Source organism: Aristolochia californica, unplaced genomic scaffold (assembly GCF_029961685.1).
Source record: "Aristolochia californica isolate CCGP_79_NKW_82.1479 unplaced genomic scaffold, dmAriCali1.0.hap1 SCAF_1, whole genome shotgun sequence".
NCBI classification, from domain to species: Eukaryota; Viridiplantae; Streptophyta; class Magnoliopsida; order Piperales; family Aristolochiaceae; genus Aristolochia; species Aristolochia californica.
Window position 1 is genome coordinate 9307882 of NW_027181770.1, and position 20506 is coordinate 9328387.

Genomic DNA, 20506 nt, shown 5'->3' on the forward strand with positions numbered 1-20506 from the left:
TCCACACAATAGAAACTTCCCAAGTTTAGATATAAAATCTCATAAACCGGAAACTTCCCAAGTTTAGGAAGCTCTTCCTTCATTGTTCTTTATGAATTGTGTTTCCAAACTAGAAAATTTCCAACTTTAGCTTTCTTGTGGAACTTGCATGGTCGAAAATAGTTATGCGTTTCATAACTTAAACATGTTTCCAAAATGATGAAAAAATAACACTTACCAGAATAAATAGCATGGTCTTCGTGGTGACAATCGCCTTCTTCCCTAGAGCAATTTCTCTCCATGATCAACAATTTTTTTTTTTTTTGGTAATAGGAGATGATCATGTGAAATGTATGCAATCTCAACACCTGAAGGCTCATCAATTAAACAACTCAACCCTTAGTTTTGAAAGGAGAAGTCTGATCGGATGCATGAACTCTGTATTGTTGTCTTAATGTATGTATGAGCAGAGAAAAAAACGTACTCTCCTTTTAGTCATTCTGAATTCAAGGGAGAGAGGAGATGTCCTTTGGTCCTTAGTCTTTGACCAAAATGAGAACCAAATTAACAACTAAACACTTTTATCTGATTTCCGACAAAGTTACTTTGAATTAGTATCTTACCATGCATCTTTGATCAATCGAGCAAATAGATGAAATAACTCATGGAATCCTGAAATCACTACTTTGATACCATGTTGTTTTTCAAGATTCCATGGTTGTAGTTAATGTAACTAGAAGTAAGAGAAGGAGGAGAGAAGAAGAAGAGAAAGTTAGAAGGAGAGAGAGAGAGAGAGAGAGAGCTCGGTTGAAAGAGAGAGGAGAAACCACGTGAGACAAAGGTAGGGAGAGGATTAGTGAGATTGAATGAGTCCCTATCCCCCCCTTACTCTATTTATAATAATGTAAAACAAGGAATTAAATCTATGCCCTCTACCCTAATAGGTTGAGAGGAAGGATAAAACATATGAGATTTTTACATGAATGCCACTCAATATTACTTATGTCTTCTAACATTTCTAAACACACACTTTGTTCCAATAAATTTTTGCCCTTTAGGTAAAGACACCAATTCCCACACATTAATCTTACTAAATTGATCTAGTTCATCTTTCATAACATCAATTCAATCAGACTCTTTTAGAGTTTCTTTAATGTTTTTGGGACTAATTGGAAAATAAAGGTTTGATCTATTCCCTTTTGAGTTTGGCTTCTAGTGAATCTAGGAGGCCACTAGGTTCTCCAATGATTAGTTTACTAAGATGATTTAACTTGTTTCTTTAGCTATGGGTGGTAGTGTGATATCAAGAGAATCATTTAGTTGTGGATTTTTTTTAATTTTCTTAAATCTTCGTGAGCCTTTTCTTCATTTTGATCATTGTTTTCATAAGTAGGGACAAATTTCCTTGGTTGACTTTCATCAAATTTAACATGAATGGGTTTTTTGCTGTCAGGGTTCTTCTATTGAATACTCTATAGGCCTTGTTTCTAGTAGAGTATCCTAGAAATATACCTTCATCGGATCCAATTTGTTTAAGTGATCCTTGGTGTTTAATCTGTAACATTTACACCCAAACACTTTGAATATCCAATGTTAGGTGATCTTCCCTTCCATAATTCATATGTCTTGATTTGGATCTTAAGTATACTTTGTTAACAATATAACAATTTAAACTGACTAATTCTTCACAAAAGGTAGCTAGTAGACTATATTCATTTAACATTGCACTACACACTTCTTGGAGAGTTATATTTACCTCTCAGCAACCCCATTTTGTTGGGGTGTTCTAGGGGCTGAAAAGTAGTACCTATAGCTTTTACTATCACAATACTACTTAGATTCTCCTAGAAACTCACCTTCTCTTTCACTCCCTATTCTAATGATGTTGCAATTAATTTCATTTTAAACCAAAGAGCCCATTTCATAAACTCCCTAAGAACATCACTTTTATGAACAAGAAATAGCATATCTAGTGTTATTGTCCATTATTACCAAGACTTAATGTTTTTCACAGATGCACACAAATGATTGTTGGCGCTTGGAGGTGGAAATTACTTTCTTGGGGTTGAATACATTTTTTAAATGGTTGCCTGTCATACATACATCACATAGAAATTATTTTTCAAAACTAATTTTAGGCAAACCTTGAGTACTACATTTTGATGAAATATTTTCAAAAGTTTCATACCAACATACCCTAACCTTTTGTGCCATAAAGTAGTGTCTCACCATTAGCCAGGAATCATGCTACTTTATTTTTAAACAAGTCATCTAAACTTAGGACAAACACATTTCCCTTCTTATGTGCATAAAAAAATGGTTTGGAATTCAAATATACTTGACATCTATTCAGCCCAAACTCAACCTTGAATCCCTTGTCACATCATTAACTTATTCTCAAGAGATTTTAGACCCTCTACAAATAAAACATCCTCTATAGTCGGATAGGGGTATATACTTATAGTCTGAGTCCACTTGATGTGCCATTGACCATCTCCATACTAGACCACTCCATCCTTGTGTTCTATATGTATAAGCAAGCTCGTCTCTAGTCATGTTTATTGAACAACCCCTATCTAAAAACCAACTTCTTCCTCTTCCTTGGCCTTTGAGGCACATTTCATGTTCATTGACCTGCATTCACAAATATCTTTTTTTTTTGTGGTTCCCTTTGAGTGGGTTCATACAAGTTACTCTTTTTCTTTTGCCAAAAATGTTGGCCTTGTCCTTTTTTCTTTTCACACCAACAATTAATTTTTGCATGCTTATCTTACCACAAAAAAAACATGTAACAACCTTTGTTTTTGTGAAGTTTCTTTAGACATAAAAGGTTCTTTCCCTCACCCTTTTCATCCTTGCTACGCACCCTCTACGTAGGGGTGTTGGGTGAGTGCAACATACATGAACCGTGCAAGCCTTAACAAAGCAGGCTTTCAAATTTCCTAAACTAGTATTTTCATCATAGCCCGATCCTTCTTTATTAGTTGCAGCTCTCTAAGATTTGATTTATGCATCCAAATTATCATGACTCAATAATACTAAAGTCAGACTTCAATCAATCTCTCTCCTTTCGTAAATATGTATACTTAGCTTTTAACAATTCATGCTCATGTATGCATACATAGGCATCAAGTAGCTTCTTATGCTTATCTAGCTTAGCAACTACTTCATTATACATAGCATTAAGTTTTCTTGTTCAAGTTTTTTTTTCTGAATTATATGTCTTAGTTAATTTTATTTTTAACTAACAAGTACTCACATTTTTCAATAAGTTTTTCAAAACTACACTCATGATTTCTAGAATAGAGCATACCTCCTCTTCCAATGCCAAGAGGGCCGGGTTGGTGTTGGAAGATGGGCTCTAGCCCACATGACCAAGGAAGACTCACATATCTAAGAGTATTATAAGATGGGCCACATGACCAAGGAAGACCCACAAGATGGGCCCAAGCACATACGAAGTAGGACCCACCATGATTACTATAAGCTGACATCCTTATCACATAAGTTGGAAGATCAAGAAGGACTCACAAAGACATCTTTATCTTATGGTCACGTCCTAGAAGAGTTCTAGTTTGAGTTATGTTTGTCTTTTATCTATATTGAGTTATTTAATTATGCTAGGACTTATCTTTAAGTTTTAGAGTTTGGGTGTAATTGGGACAAAAATAGTTTTATTATAATTGGACTCTACTACCTTCTTCTATTATAAATAGAGGTTCATGTACTCTGATTATGATAAGTTAATAAAGTCTATGAAGTATTTCTCTTTTCCATAAATTCAAAAGTTGGAAACTTATTCTTCTTGAGCTTCAATGTTTGAACCTAAGAGTCCTTCATCTCATGTTTTAGCTTTTGATGCCTTCTTCTTAGATGATTTTACTTCTTTCTACTTCATAGGGCAATCAACAATGAAGTGATTTTTGCTTCCACTATTAAAGTATTTGTTGCTGTCTTTGTGGCTTGTTTGTTCTCTTTTCCGCCCTTTGTTGTTTACAAATCTTGAGAACCTTTTGAAAGTTGTGACATACAAAGAGTTCATCATCTACATCAGTTTCATGTTTAGAGTCATTAGATTCAACAATAAGAGCATTTAATATTTTCTTTTGTTTCTCATCTTCTTTTTCAAACTCTCTTAGGCTCATTTCATAGTTGAGAATGTTCATAGTTGTTATTTTTGGCATCCATTCCTTGGAGAGACTCCTAAGAATTTTTTTTGCACCTTTTATTTATCGATAAAGATGGTCTCTAACAAAGCTAGTTTGCTTAAAATATCATTGAATCTCTTACTCATTTTCTCTATAGATTCTTTTATTTTTGTTTTGAAGTTTTCATACTCATTTTTGAGTATGTTGATTTCCACATCTTTTACTTGACTTGTTCCTTCATGGCTCAGTTCAAGTTTATCCCAAACTTCTTTTGCACTAAGTGCTCCTATTACTTTTTGTTGAATTTATGGAAAAAAGAAATACTTCATTGACTTAATGTAATCAGAGTACATGAACCCCTATTTATAGTAGAGGAAAGTAGTATAGTCCAATTACAATTAAACTATCCTTGTCCCAATTACACCCAAACTCTAACACTTAAAGATAAGTCCTAGCATAGTTAAATAACTCAACATAAATAGAAGACTGACATAACTAAAACACTTTTAAACTGAGACTCTTTTGTGATACCTCCTTCAATAATAATTTTGGCTCTATAAGACTTCTAATTGTGAGAGTCATGTAAGACTCTTCCATACTTGATCTTCAACACTCCCCTTCAAGCTGGAGTTTATAACTTCAGCTTGCAATGAAAATGATTCTTGGTCTTCAATTTTCTTTTGCTGATAAAAAATCTATACAAATATAATTCTTCATAGATGCAAAAACTTCGTCTTTTGTGCTTTCCCTTTCTTGAATATTTTGGTCACATAAAAATTACCACAACATATGGAATAAAATACCTCTTTCTTGTACTTCTTGTACTTCTCCCCTTCAAACTGGTAGGTAATGGCAGTGATCCTAGTTTGAACCAAATAACATAGATGTAGTAATAAGCTCCTCCATCACGGTGTCCCAACTCGGGCACCGACTCTTAAATATAGAAAAAGGATGATAAGTGGGTAATGCATGTCATTCACAAGACGGCGATACAGGACCCACGGATACATATAAAAAGTCTCAATTGACTTAAAAACACCTATATATATAAAGGTAAACCTACCAAAGCAACAAACAAGAGGTTGGCCCAAAGGGGGTATGTGAGAGTCAAAAAAGGATGGTAGGGGAACGGACACCGAAAAAGGGGTAAGTGAGATATTTTTCTTATATTGTTGATCAATAACAGTACTCAAAAAGTGACACAAAAAAATTGGATTTTTCAAAGCAATAGGATTCCAACATGACCTTTGATTCTTCTATTGCGAATATATTCTTAAATATAGATATATTGACATGAAATTTTCTCCTTCTAAAACTAGACTTAAATACCTTTCATCTAAGTATAACTTCTCTTCATAAAATATACTTCTTTTGAGATAAATAATCTTATAGATTTCGGTCTCAATAATCTGGCCGAACTAAGTACTTTTTCTCCTTGTGCCAGCAAGACCATTAACTCTTCCAAAATCAATATATTTAGATAAAAAAATCAGATCAAGAATTGGTTGAATAGGTAAGAAAATAGAATTATAGATATTTCTTTGATATATAATTCTCCATATAAAGTCTCATTCTTGATAACATAAAATAGCTCGAAAGTTGAAGCTTTCAGCTGCTGCTTGAACCTCTTTTGAAATTTGACATTTTTTTCTTCAAATATCGATTTCTCTTTGTAGATAACTCCAATTGCAAAAAAATCATTTTTCCTTGGAAATTAGACTCGAATATATTTCCAAAAATATATAATATATAATATATAATATTAAAAGCTCAGTATAGAGGTGAAAACGCATAGCAAACAATGGGTATATGGAGTGAAAAAAGAAAAAATAAAATACGAACCTAAACTTCTAGAGATAATAAATTAGAAAAGGATCACATTATCTCTGTGGGTTGACTGAGTCAACTCACAGAACCTGCTCTGATTCCATGTGAAGTTGGGTCCAAGGTCCATCCCGAAATGACTAGCCATCTTAGGAAACCTCTTTCCCAACTAATAAACTCAACATATTTGTTCTCACTAATCCATGTGGGACTATTCTTTAACACTCCCCTCATATGTAGGCCCTTTGGGCTTTTACATGTGGATAATTTGGGCAGAGGCCCACATATATGTACTTGCTCTGATACCATGTTGAATTTATGGAAAAGAGAAATACTTCGTTGACTTGATGTAATCAGAGTACATGAACCCCTATTTATAATAGAAGAAAGTAGTAGAGTCCAATTACAATTAAACTACCTTGTCCTAGTTATACCCAAACTCTAACACTTAAAAGATAAGTCCTATCATAGTTAAATAACTCAACATAAATAGAAGACTGACATAACTAAAACACCTTTAAACTGAGGCTCTTCTATGAGACCTCCTTCCATAATAATTTTGGTTCCATAAGACTTCTTATTGTGAGAGTCATGTAAGACTCTTCCATATTTGATCTTCAACACTTTTGAATGTTCGCTCACACTAAGTAAGCATAAGCGGAAGTTCAAGGCTTTATCTTTCTACTTCTTTTTCACCATCCCATTTCATGGCAATATAAAGACCTTGGTTTGTGATTTTCCATGGATCAAGTTCATAACCTAGAAGGAAGTACTTCATTTTGTACTTCCAATGCAAGTAATTAGCCCTGTCAAACAATGAATGCTTAATGACTGACATACCTAAAGTGAAAGCTTAAGAAGATGTGTTGTATGCCATATTTGGATCTTTAATACTCAACCTGAACATTTTGACCAGGCTTGAAGAGTATAACTTCTCTAATATCAATTGAAAATTTTCATTCAAGTAAACCAACAAATGGAGGGTGGGATGGGGTGTGTGTGTATTATGCCTACCCAAACATTGTGGAACTTGTGGTCGTACATTCACCTAGACCCAAATGTGATTTATAAAATTATAGCAAGTCAATCTACTTTAGTTGACTTAAGAGAACGTATTTCTTACTTTATGATATGCTAAATAAATACCTTTGAATAGACATGTATACAATAAAAACAATAACATTGTTACACCAAAGTTTCTTGGTAACACTATCAATTTGATTAGTAGCATTACAACAGATATTAAAGCAAACTCAATTGATGTTGATTAGAATAGAAGTTTGATTTGAAAAACAAAAGCTCAACAAATATCAATCAAAACTTCAAACACTTTGAGAAAGTATTTAAGAGATGTAAAAATAAATATAAAAATACTTAGCTCAAAACTTGAGTGGAGACTTCAATCTCAAATTTCAAAATTAGACCATTTGAAACCACTTGAATATGACAAAAAGCTTAGAAATTTCCTTGACAAAATTTGTTTCAAAGCCAAAAAATGACTTGGGTTTATTTATAGGAAAGAATCCAAGTAAAAAAAAAACTAGTCATTGCAAAAAAAAAAAAAAAAGGCTTGTTCATAGAACTTGTAAAACATCAATGAAGCAAAATTCAAAATTTATGAAAAATTACTAAATAAATTCTACTAGTGTTGCTTGTTATTTTGATAGGTCACTTACATAATCTAAATACCTATCACCACAATTATGGCCTCTAGAAGGTCTTCAATTTTCATATTGGTAGGGTTGAATCCTTTGTGCTCCAAAGGCTCTTTTGAGGGTCAAATCCTCTGTTTGACTTGAGTCTCATATCTTTGTTTCCTATAGGGGTCAACCCCTTTTTGCAGGGGTTGAATCCTTCTTGTTTAGTAGCTCCAATCTGGGTCAAATCCTCTAATGTAGTCAACTCCTATATACTATCTTTTCTTATTGGGTCAACTCCTTAAATAATCTAAGATTTACTGAAACTCGGGTTCGACTCTCTTTGCCTTGCAACTAATTACATGGGATCAACTCCTTCCTTATAGGTCGATTCATTTTTGTGTTCTAGCATAAGCTGGATTTGAAAATAGTTTTTTTTTTATCTCAACTCAATGTGCATATGGTCGACTCCACTTCTTTCTAACCAATTCTTGTAATGACTTTGCAAATTTAATTTCATCTTTTTTGTCTATGTTCAGCTACAATTGTATGTGCTCAACTCCATACACCCCATGCTCGACTTCATACACCTTGGGCTTGATTCCTTATGTTTCTTGAAGTGGTAGAGATTGAATTTTTGGATGTAGTGGGCTTCCTTTTTCATATGTTCGACTCCTATGATGCGGAGTTGGCTCCTGTTATTACATTTTCAACTTGAAGCTAATCTGTTCACACATAGAAAAAATCATCAAAAGTCTGTGTTTGTTATCATCAAACCTGGGTATTTAAAGAAGTCTTTGTACCTCTTCTTCCTCACTCTGGGCACTCATTGTGCCGATAAGAGATTCTAGCAAGTAGGGCAGACTATGATCGAAAGCTCTAGAACTCCGTTGTCGCAGCTATCATGGCTGACACAGACAAATCACAAAAAAGAATTGCATTGATTGAAGGAGTCATTGCTCGATGCTAAATCAAGAGATCAAAAATTTTCCATTTCAAATCTCTACTAGGAAGGAACATGCAGTAAAGCATGGAATGTGCAGATTCCAAACTCGACATTTGTTGGTCGATGATCAAGATCTTGATCAGCCTCACTCAAAAAAATCAGATTGTACGAGACAAAAGGAGGAAGATACTTGGTGAAAAAGAGTGTCTTTTTTATATTCTTGTCGTTCTCCTTGGAGCTCTTAGTGTTATCAGTTTGTGGGCTAATGAAGATGATGTTGTTGTTCATCTCATTCTCTTTTTTAAACTATGAGTTTCCTAATACTTGTCAATTTTATTTTTTAAACTTCCCTATGAGTCAATGGAATACCTATTTTAATTCAATTTGCTTCTAGTCTCCAACAAACTCATGTTTTCTCCTATTTTAATTGTCTCTCATGTTATTGTTGTCTCACGTGAGCTACTACTTTAGACGAGCATGCTTCTGGTTATTGTGCACACCTATCTCCTTAGTTGATTCTGGACATAGAGGCAACAAATAATTTTCAGATGATTTCTTCCAAGCATTGCTTTCATTCTTTGAATTCTATTTTTGGGAGTCGATAAATATGACTTGTTTCAATTGCCTATCTTCCTTGTCAATGTTACGATATGTTAAAACGTATATTAAATGTAATTTATATTCATAATTTTTGTATAATTTGGGATATGTATATAGGGTTATTTGATTAGGCTTAATGGGATGAGGGGGTATTGTCTTGGGCCCATGGGCCATTTTGTAACAGGAAAACCTAAAGGATATATACTTAATGAAATAGGGAAAATCCCCAACGGAAAGAATTTTGGATTTCTTCGTGTGTTTCGTTTCGCCGTGAAACCAGAGAGCTCTCTCTTGTGGATGTTTGGACTGCTCCGTCAGTCCCTTGATTTTGTTTTGTCATGGTATCAGAGCTCTGAAGAGTAACCCCGACGTATTTCTTGTCCGACGACCTACGTTGTCCGACCAATTTTTTTTCTCTTCGCTTTCGGCATTGATTTCGGGCGCTATTGGAAATACTTGTCGGGTGGTTCCATTGCCGGACGAGTTACGGGGGTTCTGTTGCCAGGAAGGGGGTTCTCGCCGGAAGGGGAAACGAACCGTAGAGGGCTCTCGCCGGAAGGGGAAATGAAAGGGTTGTCAGAAAGTATTTTTCAAGCTCGGAAACGTTGTGGTTCCGTCGTCGGAAAAGCTCCATCGGTGGTATCGTTGCCAGAGAAGCTACAACGGGACGGGGGTTCTCGGCGGAAACTCATCGGAAGGGGGAACGAAGGTAAAATTTTTTTTTCTCCCGCGCGTTCGTTTCGGGTGATTAATTGGCATATGGTCATTTTGCAATTTGAAAATCTTTGGGGGCCGCTTTGCAATTTCTGAAAGTTTGGGGGTCTAATTCGAATTTCTGTTAACCTGGGGGCAACTCTTGGATTTCTGTAAGTGTAGGGGTCTATTTGCAATTTACGAAAGGTAGGGGTATATTTGGAATTTCTTATCTTGCGGGGGTGCATCAGGAATTTTGTTAGATTCAATTTTATCATGTCAGCAGATTAGTCCGATTTCGTTCCTATTCGGTTCACGGGCAAGAACTACGGTACTTGGGAATTTCAGTTTCGGTTATTTGTTCAGGGAAGAGGTTTATGGGGTCATATTGATGGGAGTGATCCGGCACCTAGCGATGCTGACGCATTGTCAAAATGGATCATCATGGATGCTAGAGTCATGACTTAGATACTTGGATCTCTTGAGCCTCACCTAGTTCCAAATCTGAGGCCCTACAAAACTGCCGCCGATATGTGGAATTACCTCCACAAAGTTTATCGTCAAACCAGCACGGCCTGTCGATTTCAAGTTGAATATGAACTTGCAAATTTCACCCAAGGCAGTCGTTCGATTGAAGAATATTTCTCGGGCTTCCAAAATCTATGGGCTGACTACACTGACATTGTTTACGAGGATGTCCCTGCTGCTGCTCTCTCTGCTGTGCAAGCTGTCCATGACACTAGTAAACGGGATCAATTCTTGATGAAGCTTCGTCCCGAGTTTGAGATTGCTCGATCACATCTGATGAATCGTCATCCAGTGCCGTCCCTAGATGCCTGTTTGAGTGAACTTCCCCGGGAGGAGCAGCGCCTTACTACTCAGGCTAGCGTGGCACCTCGCGTTCAGGATGATCTCTCGGCTCCTGTAGCTTACGTGGCACAAGGAAGGCCTCAGGGTCGGGACACCAGTTCTGTTCAGTGCTTCCACTGCAAGGCTTATGGTCACTTTGTTCGGGACTGCCCCAAGAAGTCGGTTCTATTCTGTAGCTACTGTAAGAAGCCGGGTCATCACATCATCGTTTGCCCTACACGAACTCCACGGAGGAAGCCTACAGCTTATCATGCATCCACCGGTACATCTAGTTCTACCACATTGCCACCTGCCGTTTTAGTCCCTATCATTCCTGTTCCACCAGCACCTGCCAGTTCCACCACTCTCACTCCTGAAATGGTATAACATATGATCATTTCTGCCTTTTCTACTTTTGGTATCTCAGGTAAACAAAACCTTTCTACTCACCCATGGTATTTTGATTCTGGTGCCTCTAACCACATTACCAACAATGTGGTATCTCTTTCGAATGTCCGAAAGTATGATGGCAATCTGCACATCAACACTGCTGATGGCAGCACTCTGCCTATCAGTGCTGTTGGTGATCTCTCTCCATCTTTAGCTGATGTCTTTGTGTCTCCTGACCTGTCGACAAACCTTTTATCTGTTGGTCAATTGGTTGATAAAAACTGTAATGTTCAGTTTTCTCGCTTTGGCTGTGTTGTGCAGGATCAAGCGTCGGGGAAGGTGATCACGAAGGGGCCTAAAGTGGGCAGGCTATTTCCACTTAAGTCTTTCTATCCACTGTTATTCCACGTTCTCCTGTACTTTCTTTTGCTTGTAATGTTGTTGGATCTGGCCCTAAGTTGTGGCATAGACGTTTAGGCCACCCAAACTCGGCTGTACTTTGTACATTATTTAAATCGGGTTTATTAGGCAATCAAGATTGTACCTCTCGTGACACGTCCTTTGACTGTTAATCATGTAAACTTGGCAAAAGTAAAACTCTATCATTTCCGCATCATACCTCGCATGCTTCCCACTGCTTTGACCTTATTCATAGTGATGTTTGGAGAATTGCTCATGTTATCTCGCATGCACACTTTAAGTACTTTGTCACCTTTATTGATGACTTTAGTCGATTTACCTGGGTCTACTTCCTACGAGCTAAGTCTGACGTTTTTGTCATTTTTAAGAGGTTTTTTGCACTCATTGAAACCCAGTTCTCCGCTCACCTTAAAGTACTCCGCTCTGACTCTGGCGGCGAGTACATGTTGGCAAAATTCCAAGAATTTCTTCAAAACAAAGGCGTTATCTCTCAACGTTCTTGTCCCTCGACACCCCAACAAAATGGTGTTGCTGAGCGCAAAAATCGTCACCTTCTTGATATGTTCCGCACCCTTCTCATTGAATCATCCATTCCTCCTAGGTTTTGGTGTGAAGCTCTCTCTACCTCCGTCCATTTAATTAACCACCTGCCTCGCCTATCTTGCATCATGTCTCTCCCTTTGTTAAATTATTCGATTATTCTCCGTCCTACACAGCTCTTCGGACGTTCGGTTGTGTTTGTTTTGTGCATTTACCTGATCATGAATGACATAAACTTACAACTCAATCTGTTATGTGTGCATTTCTTGGGTATGTCGGTTCTCAAAAGGGCTATGTTTGCTATGATCCTCAGGTGCGTCGAGTCCGTGTTTCTCGGAATGTGGTCTTCTTTGAAAACCAATATTTCTTTCCCTCTCAAGTTACACTTCCGTCTACCTCTTTGTCTAGTTTTCCGAGCTTTGATGAGCCTCAATCCACTGCTTCGCTGCCCTCTTCCCCTTCTGACCTAGCGCTTGCTCCTGATCCTCCCTCTGCTTCTGCTCTCCTCCATATTTGTCGATCCACACGTAGTTCTCACCCTCCTGACCGGTATGGTTTTCCCTCCCCTGTATCTCTGGTAGCTACTTTGTCTTCTATTTCCATTCCTTCTAGATATAAACAGGCTATAACACATGCGTGTTGGCAAAAGGCCATCCAAACTGAACTACAAGTGCTAGAGGAGAATTACACCTGGGACATTGTGGCTTGCCCTCCCACTATTCGGCCTCTTGGAAGTAAGTGGGTCTTCTCTGTCAAGCTGCGTTCCGATGGATCGTTGGATCGGTACAACGCCCGCCTTGTGGCCCTGGGGAACAGGCAGGAATATGGGATTGATTATGAGGAAACTTTTGCCCCAATTGCCAAGATGACCACAGTCCGTACTATCTTAGCCATTGCAGCCTCTCAATCTTGGCCATTGCATCAGACGGATGTGAAGAATGTTTTTCTCCACGGTGATCTGCAGGAAGATGTCTATATGAAGCTTCCCTTGGGTATGTCTAGATCCTCTCCTGATCAGTCTGCAAGCTACGATGTCCTTTGTATGGGCTTAAACAAGCCCCCCGGGCTTGGTTTGAGAAATTTCGTAGCACTCTTATCCTCCACCGGTTTACCCAGAGCCAGTATGATTCCTCCCTCTTTTATCATAAGGTTGTTGCAGGCATGGTCATTCTTTTGGTTTATGTGGATGGCATCATCATTACTGGCACTGACTCTGGATTGCTTACCACGCTTCAGAAGGTGTTGCATGCCACTTTTCATATGAACGATCTTGGACGCCTCACCTACTTCTTAGGGTTGGAGGTCCATCACACACTCAAAGGTATTTTCTTAAACCAACATAAGTATATTCAAGATCTTATCACACTCGCTGGGTTGGAGGACACATCTTCGGTGGCTACCCCTATGGAGGTCAATGTCAAATATCGGAAAGATGAAGGGACTCTCTTTGATGATCTGACTATCTATCGACGACTAGTCGGGAGTCTCATCTACTTGACTACTACTCGCCCGGACATTTCCTATGCTGTTCATAAGGTCAGTCAGTTTATGGTATCTCCTCGACACCTTCATCTTGCGGCCGTTCAGCGCATCATCCGCTATCTGTGCGGCTCCCCTGCTCATGGTTTATTCTTTTCTACTGGCTCTGCGCTACATCTGGTTGCCTACAGTGATGCTGATTGGGCAGGGTGCCCCGATACCCGTCGATCTACTACAGGCTGGTGTATGTTTTTAGGCGATGCACTGATTTCTTGGAAACGTAAGAAACAAGATCGAGTGTCCAAGTCACCTACCGAGGCCGAGTATCGTGCTATGTCTACTGCGTGTTCGGAAGTTATTTGGCTCCGTGGTCTTCTTGCTGAGCTCCAGTTTTCTCAGCCCTCCTCTACACCGCTTCATGCAGATAATACAAGTGCTATACAGATTGCAGCCAATCCGGTTTTTCATGAGCGTACCAAGCATATTGAGGTTGACTGTCACTCCATCCGCGACACTTTGGAGCGCCGGGTAATATCTCTACCGTACATTTCTTCGGATCTTCAAGTGGCCGATGTCTTCACCAAAGCATTGTCTCAATCCCGACATAATTTTTTGGTTGGCAAATTGTTGCTGGTTGACTCACCATCATCAATTTGAGGGGGGATGTTACGATATGTTAAAATGTATATTAAATGTAATTTATATTCATAATTGTTGTATAATTTGGGATATGTATATAGGGTTTATTTGATTAGGCTTAATGGGGTGAGGGGGTATTGTCTTGGGCCCATGACCCATTTTGTAACAGGAAAACCTAAAGGATATATACTTAATGAAAGAGGGAAAATCCCCAACGGAAAGAATTTTGGATTTCTTCGTGTGTTTCGTTTCACCGTGAAACCAGAGAGCTACACTCTCTCTTGTGGATGTTTGGACTGTTCCGTCAGTCCCTTGATCTTGTTTTGTCAGTCAATACCTTCAAAAATTTCTTTGGAGTCATACTTGGTCCAACTTATTTGGTAGTTTTACAGTTCTACTATTGTAGGTCACCACTAGAATTTTAAAAAATGGTCACTCTCATTACTCTGTTGATAAATGCCTTCTTCTTATTTTCTTTAAGTTTAGAACCTTAGTTTGGAAGAAGAGTCTTGCATCGCGCCTCCTTCCATTTGAAGTTTCTAAATTTAGACAATCTTTTTTGCAAGTATGAATGTTGCATTATTGCCTCCTTTTATTTGAGTAATAGTGTTTTTTTTTTGTTTCTCTAGTATTTTTTTAATTTACTTTTTATTTTTTTATCACTTCAGGGTAATGCCTATAGAACCATTGCTTGCAAAGAATAGAATTGTGCCCAACATTTAACATAAATCAATTATTTTATTCTTTTTACCCAAATAGTATTTTTTAGCTACTCATTTGAAGTGAGTAGACTCTTTTTCCTTTTTGCCCAGATATTGGGCTAGGTCTGCCTTTGAAATTGAGTGACCCTTTCAAGACTAGTGTATGGCTAATTTTTCTTCTCCCATATTTATTTTGTGAAAACTTGGACTTTTGAAAAAAGAAAGAGTGATCCTTAACTGGAGGGGGACAAGTAAAAAAAAAAAAGTACAAGAAAGAGGTATTTTATTCTACATGCTGTAGTAAATTTTATGTCACCAGAATATCTAAATAAGATGGAGAACAAAATGAAAAAAATTTAAGGCAAAGAAGTTTGAAGAACAATAATTTTTCTTTGCAAGTAGAAGTTTCAAACTCCAGCTTGAGGGAGGGATGTAAATAATAAATAAAGAAAACATCTTTTCTCTCTCTTCACAAAGCACAAAAGAGGAAGAAAGAGGGAGGGAGAGGAGGAGCGTTGCCGTTCTAACTGCCCCCACTCCAACGTCTGGTTGGCGGCCAGCCTCTCCCGAAACTGAAGATCTCTTTCCCGACAGCGATAAGGATGAACAATAATTTTTCTTTGCAAGTAGAAGTTTCAAACTCCAGCTTGAGGGGGGGGGGGGAGGGGGGGGGGGGGGGGGGGGGGGGGGGGGGGGGGGGGGGGTCTTAAAAAGCAATTGTGGAAGAGTCTTATATGACTCGCACAAAAAAAGTCTCAATGAAAGAGAATTAATATGGTGAAGTCTAACATGAGTCTCATTGGTGGAAATCTCACAGGAGTGTCTCAATTCATAGGTATTTTAGTTATTTTAGTTCTCTTTAATTATTGTTTAGGTTGATTATAATTAGAAGTTCTACTATGAATATAACTAGGACATAGGTAGTATAATTATATTGTGGTTCTAGTTTTTTTTTTATTATAATTAGACCCAATGTACTCAATTTACACCTATCGATAACTTGTTTTCTCTTCCAAAAATTCCAATAACTTTAAAATATTCCTGTCATTGTGGGGGATGGAAAACCCATCCCCACCCCAAACTCACTTGGATTTTAGGATGTCATTGGATCATCTCATCCTCGCCTCACAAGGTTAGATAGTAACTCCATCCCTGTATGTTGTAGGGTTGGGTGGATTCCTTGCAAAACCCACCTTGTTGCCATCTTTACTCAACGAGTTGAGAGACAATTTGACATGACTTTGGAAGTAGATAAGAAAAGTGGAGAAACTAAAATAAAACTTATTTGGAATGTTGAATTTTTTGCTTTCTTCCTCTTCTTTTCCATCTTAAAAAAGGAAAGAGAGAAACATTAGATTGCTCTATCACATACTATATTTTTAAAGTCTCTGACACAATATCGATTTTAGTGAATATCTTTTTGTTTTCATGCCTTTTTCCTTGTCTTTTGCTTCATTACATTGAATAACTTCGACAACTTGACAACAACAATATCATTTTTACTTTAGGTTCTTTAACTATAACATTAATGAAACTATAATGAATTTAATTATAATTTCATTTAGTAATAAATTATGGTTGTAAATTACAAAATCAGTTTTTAACTTATGCTTAAAGAATTATCGTATTTTTAATTTTTTTGGTTTTTTACTTATAAATCTACACCCTACCATTAGTTGTTATGAGTCTTGAGATTATGGGTGGGCATCGGGTAAAGTTTTCTAGGGAGCCCAATCCGACCTAACCCCAAAAACTCAGCTTCAAGTTTCTGATTTCACATTGCAAGTCGGAGATGGGGTAGGAAAAAAAACTCAACGGATTTTGGATCAGGGACGGGTTTTCCCAAACTTGACCTGAATTTGACCCACACACAAGACAGAGATATAAAACGGGATTAAGGCAGGTCGGGTTTACGAGAACAGGGCAGGACAGGGTTAGGTTTTTTTTGGTTTGGGTTTTTGGGTCGGGATAAAATTCAGGTTCAGGTTTTGGTTAACCCGACCCGACCCGTACCCAGCCTTACTTCAGAGTTGAGACTTCAAGCAATTCAAAGACATACATGGTGTTGTTTGGTACGGCAGGACTTGGGGAGGTTCGCTCCTGAGACGAGTTTCAACCCGTTAACGGTTGGCCACCTTTCAACCTCTTCAAATGAAACCGCATCCTCTCGTCTCCATTCCGCATTCTCCTGCCCCACTTTCATGTCGAGGACCCTTCTCTCTCGCATCAAATCCAGCAGTAGATATTCTCGCCCTTCTTGTCCTCCTGCCACGAGGCGTCTTCTTCAATTCTCTGACGTCACTTCTGAAATCATAAGAAGTGAAAACCCCCGATGGGAAGAACTTCTGGAGGATCACTTCTCCCAATATCCAGATATCTCTGTTTCCGACGTCCTCCATCGGATTCAGGACGACGGAATATGCCTCAAACTCTTCAACTGGGCGTCACGTTGCTCTCAAGTAGCTCGTGCCGACTCGCCCGGTTACTCTTCACTGCTCAAGATCTTGGCTCGATCACGTAAGTTCTCTGAAATCGATATGTTGTTGAAAACCATGGCAAAAGAAGGAATGACGCCTTCCCGAGGGGCCTTAGATGCTCTTATCATAGCCTTTTCTTATTCGGGTTTCATAAAAAAAGCCCTTGATTTATACTCTAGGGGGAAAGAGACTGCACACGCTTTACCTGATACCTACACATGTAATGCTTTGCTCAATGCTTTAGTGAAATCTCGTCGAATTGATACCGCCCTCAAAGTGTATGAGGAAATGCTTCAACAAGATGCAGGTGATAATTTTAGTACTTGTATATTGGTTAAAGGTTTATGCAATGTAGGAAAGGTTGAGGAGGGTCAAAAATTAATTGAGGATCGGTGGGGGGTAGGCTGTATCCCGAATGTAGTGTTTTACAACACTCTCATTAATGGGTACTGCATTAAGGGAGCTGTTTGGAAAGCTTATAAACTCTTTGAAAATATGAAATTGCAAGGATTTGTGCCCACATTGGTTTCGTATGGAACAATCATAAATGGCTTTTGCAAAGAAGGGAACTTTAAGGTAATTGATCGGCTTTTGGCTGAGATGAAGAGTAGAGGTTTAGATTTAAATGTATATATCTACAATAATCTTATTGATGCAACGTGTAAACATTGCTCTTTAGCTGAAGGAATGGAGACTTTTAGGAGGATGGTTCAGTCCGGCTGTAATCCTGATATTGGCACATATAATACCTTGATTTCATGCTCTTCTAGAGAAGGAAAGCTTCAAGAAGCGGATGAAATTCTTAAGGAAGTGATGAGGAAGGGACTGATACCAAATAGATTTACTTATACTCCTCTTGTTCATGGCTATTACAAAAAGGGTGAAACTGTTAGAGCAACAAATTTGCTTATTGAAATGATAGAAAGAGGGAATATGCCAGATTTAGTTACTTATGGTACACTTGTACATGGGCTTGTCTCAGTGGGTGAGGTAGATGAAGCAATGTCAGTTCGCAAGAAAATGAAGGAAAGAGGAGTGCATCCAGATGCAGCGATTTATAATGTCTTAATGAGTGGCCTTTGCAAGAAAGGGAAGTTACAAGTTGCAAAAGAGTTGCTGAGTGAGATGCTTGATGATGGCGTGATTCCTGATGAGTTTGTTTATGTAACGATGATGGATGGGTTCATTCGGTGTGGAAATTTCACTGATGCTAAAAAGATCTTTGATTTCATGGAAGCAAAGGATATTAAGCCTGGAGTGCCTGGCTACAATGCCATGATAAAGGGCTACTGTAAATGTGGAATGATGGGTAGTGCTATCTCATGCCTTGATAAAATGATAAAAGACCGTATCTCTCCGGATGAGTTCACCTATACAACCATAATAGATGGGTATGTGAAGCAGAATGACATGGAACAAGCAATAAATATTTTTAACAATATGAAGGAAAGAAAGTGCAATCCAAATACTGTAACTTACTCAGCCCTGATCAATGGCTTCTCTCAAAAAGGTGATTTTGATAGAGCCGAGGAGTTGTTGGGAGAGATGCAGTCTCGTGGTTTGCTTCCCAATGCTGTTACATACACTTGTCTTATAAAAGGATTCGTTAGGGGAGGGAAGCTTGAGAAAGTGGCACTTTTCTTTGAACAAATGCTACTTAAGAATTGTGCTCCCACCAATTTGACATATCTTGTACTGATCGATGGGCTCATGGATAACTTACATTACATAAGGGAATGGCAGGGGGATTGTAAGTTCATTCTATTGGTCATGAGCAAGAGTATGATAATGGATGGGTGTGAGCCTCGCCTTACAGCTTATAATTCGATCATTACTTGCCTTTGCAGACATCGAATGCTTGAAGCTGCTGTAAAACTGCGGGACAAGATGGTCATACATGGCTGTGCGCCAGATTCCGTTACCTCCATTTCTCTTCTGCATGGCCTTTCTTTGGAAGGAAAGTCGAGCGAGTGGCCTAGATTTCTCTCTTTGGATTTTGATAAACAGCAGCTACAGATAGCTTGGAAATACTCGAGATTGTTAGATCAATATCTGTACCAAGGTACTGTCTCTGAAGCTTCAGGTATGTTGCTGCATTGCATTGAGGAGCGTAAATCTGAACTTGAGAGGAGTAGCCGGGAAATGCAATCTCTAGAAGTTTCGGAAATCTGAAGAAAATGAAAGAAATGGAGATCTTTATTTTGACTAATCTTGCATTTTGTAGCACTTGCTCCAGTTGGTCCAGAATCAGTTCAAGTTTTTTATGCCTCGTTGCTGGGAAGAGTTTCTAAGTAGGGATTAAAAACTTTCAAAGAGCAAGCAACTTGAGATGCAGAGTTGATCTCACTACCTGTTGATTTATTCCTAGGAGGTTATACTTTTGTTGTACACTAGATTCTTTAACACCCTCATTTCCTTTCGATGGTCCTACTTTTTTATTGAATCCTGGCTGCATTGACCCAACTCAATCGTTTGTACAGTTGTACCGTATCTGTAACAACATGCACACAAGAAGATTTTTTTAGCTCACAAATAGCAGCAGGATTTGCTGGTGGATTTGTTATCCTCTCTGTTGCATGTTTATTTATTATTTTTTACCATGATTGTTTAGTATCGTAGCGGTTCTCTTATTTATAGGTGCTAGACCACAATGGCAAATGCCACAATCAATATTCTCATGTGAGTGGTGGTATTGGAATGCAGAGTTGGTACAAATTTGACTGGTTCAATTTTCAGGTATTCAGTGACAGGAATAGCTCATGAAAGATTAAGAAAAAAGATTCCTGCCATAGAACTATATCTCAATCTTGTCTTTTGAAATGATCAAGATTCTTATTCAATGCATCATGAAATACTGAACAAATAAATGGGTCCCAGTTCACTAATTGCTGTGCTATAGTAAGTGTACATTAGCTTCTCTCCTCTATTAAAGTGATGTGAGCAGCTACTGTACAGAAACACAAACTGCAATGAAGAAGAAGATATTCTATTTAGTTCAAAGCTGAGGCTAATTACTAGTAGGCCTAAAGTTGGTTGAACTTACTACCTGCTACCTAATTCTTGAGAAAATTTAGTGCCTGTTAGGTTAGATATCTTACAAAAATCAAGCAATCTCACTATGTTTAAGCTACAGAAATATAATGATGCTATCTTATACAAGGGATATAGCAATTACATTACCTGA

The 20506-nt window shown here is 38.1% G+C and overlaps 1 protein-coding gene across 1 annotated transcript; it reads left to right on the plus strand.

The window, feature by feature from the left end:
• Nucleotides 1-17031: 17031 nt before the first annotated feature.
• On the plus strand, nt 17032-19878 carry LOC137958805 (pentatricopeptide repeat-containing protein At1g52620). Its single transcript, XM_068805952.1, has one exon. It carries the CDS (start codon nt 17047-17049, stop codon nt 19492-19494), a length of 2448 nt encoding a protein of 815 aa, XP_068662053.1. The 5' UTR covers nt 17032-17046; the 3' UTR covers nt 19495-19878.
• The last annotated feature ends 628 nt before the right edge of the window (nt 19879-20506 follow it).

Excerpts from the sequence above, each read along its gene's own strand:
- LOC137958805 (XM_068805952.1), top strand. The coding sequence starts at position 17,047 with ATGTCGAGGACCCTTCTCTCTCGCATCAAATCCAGCAGTAGATATTCT.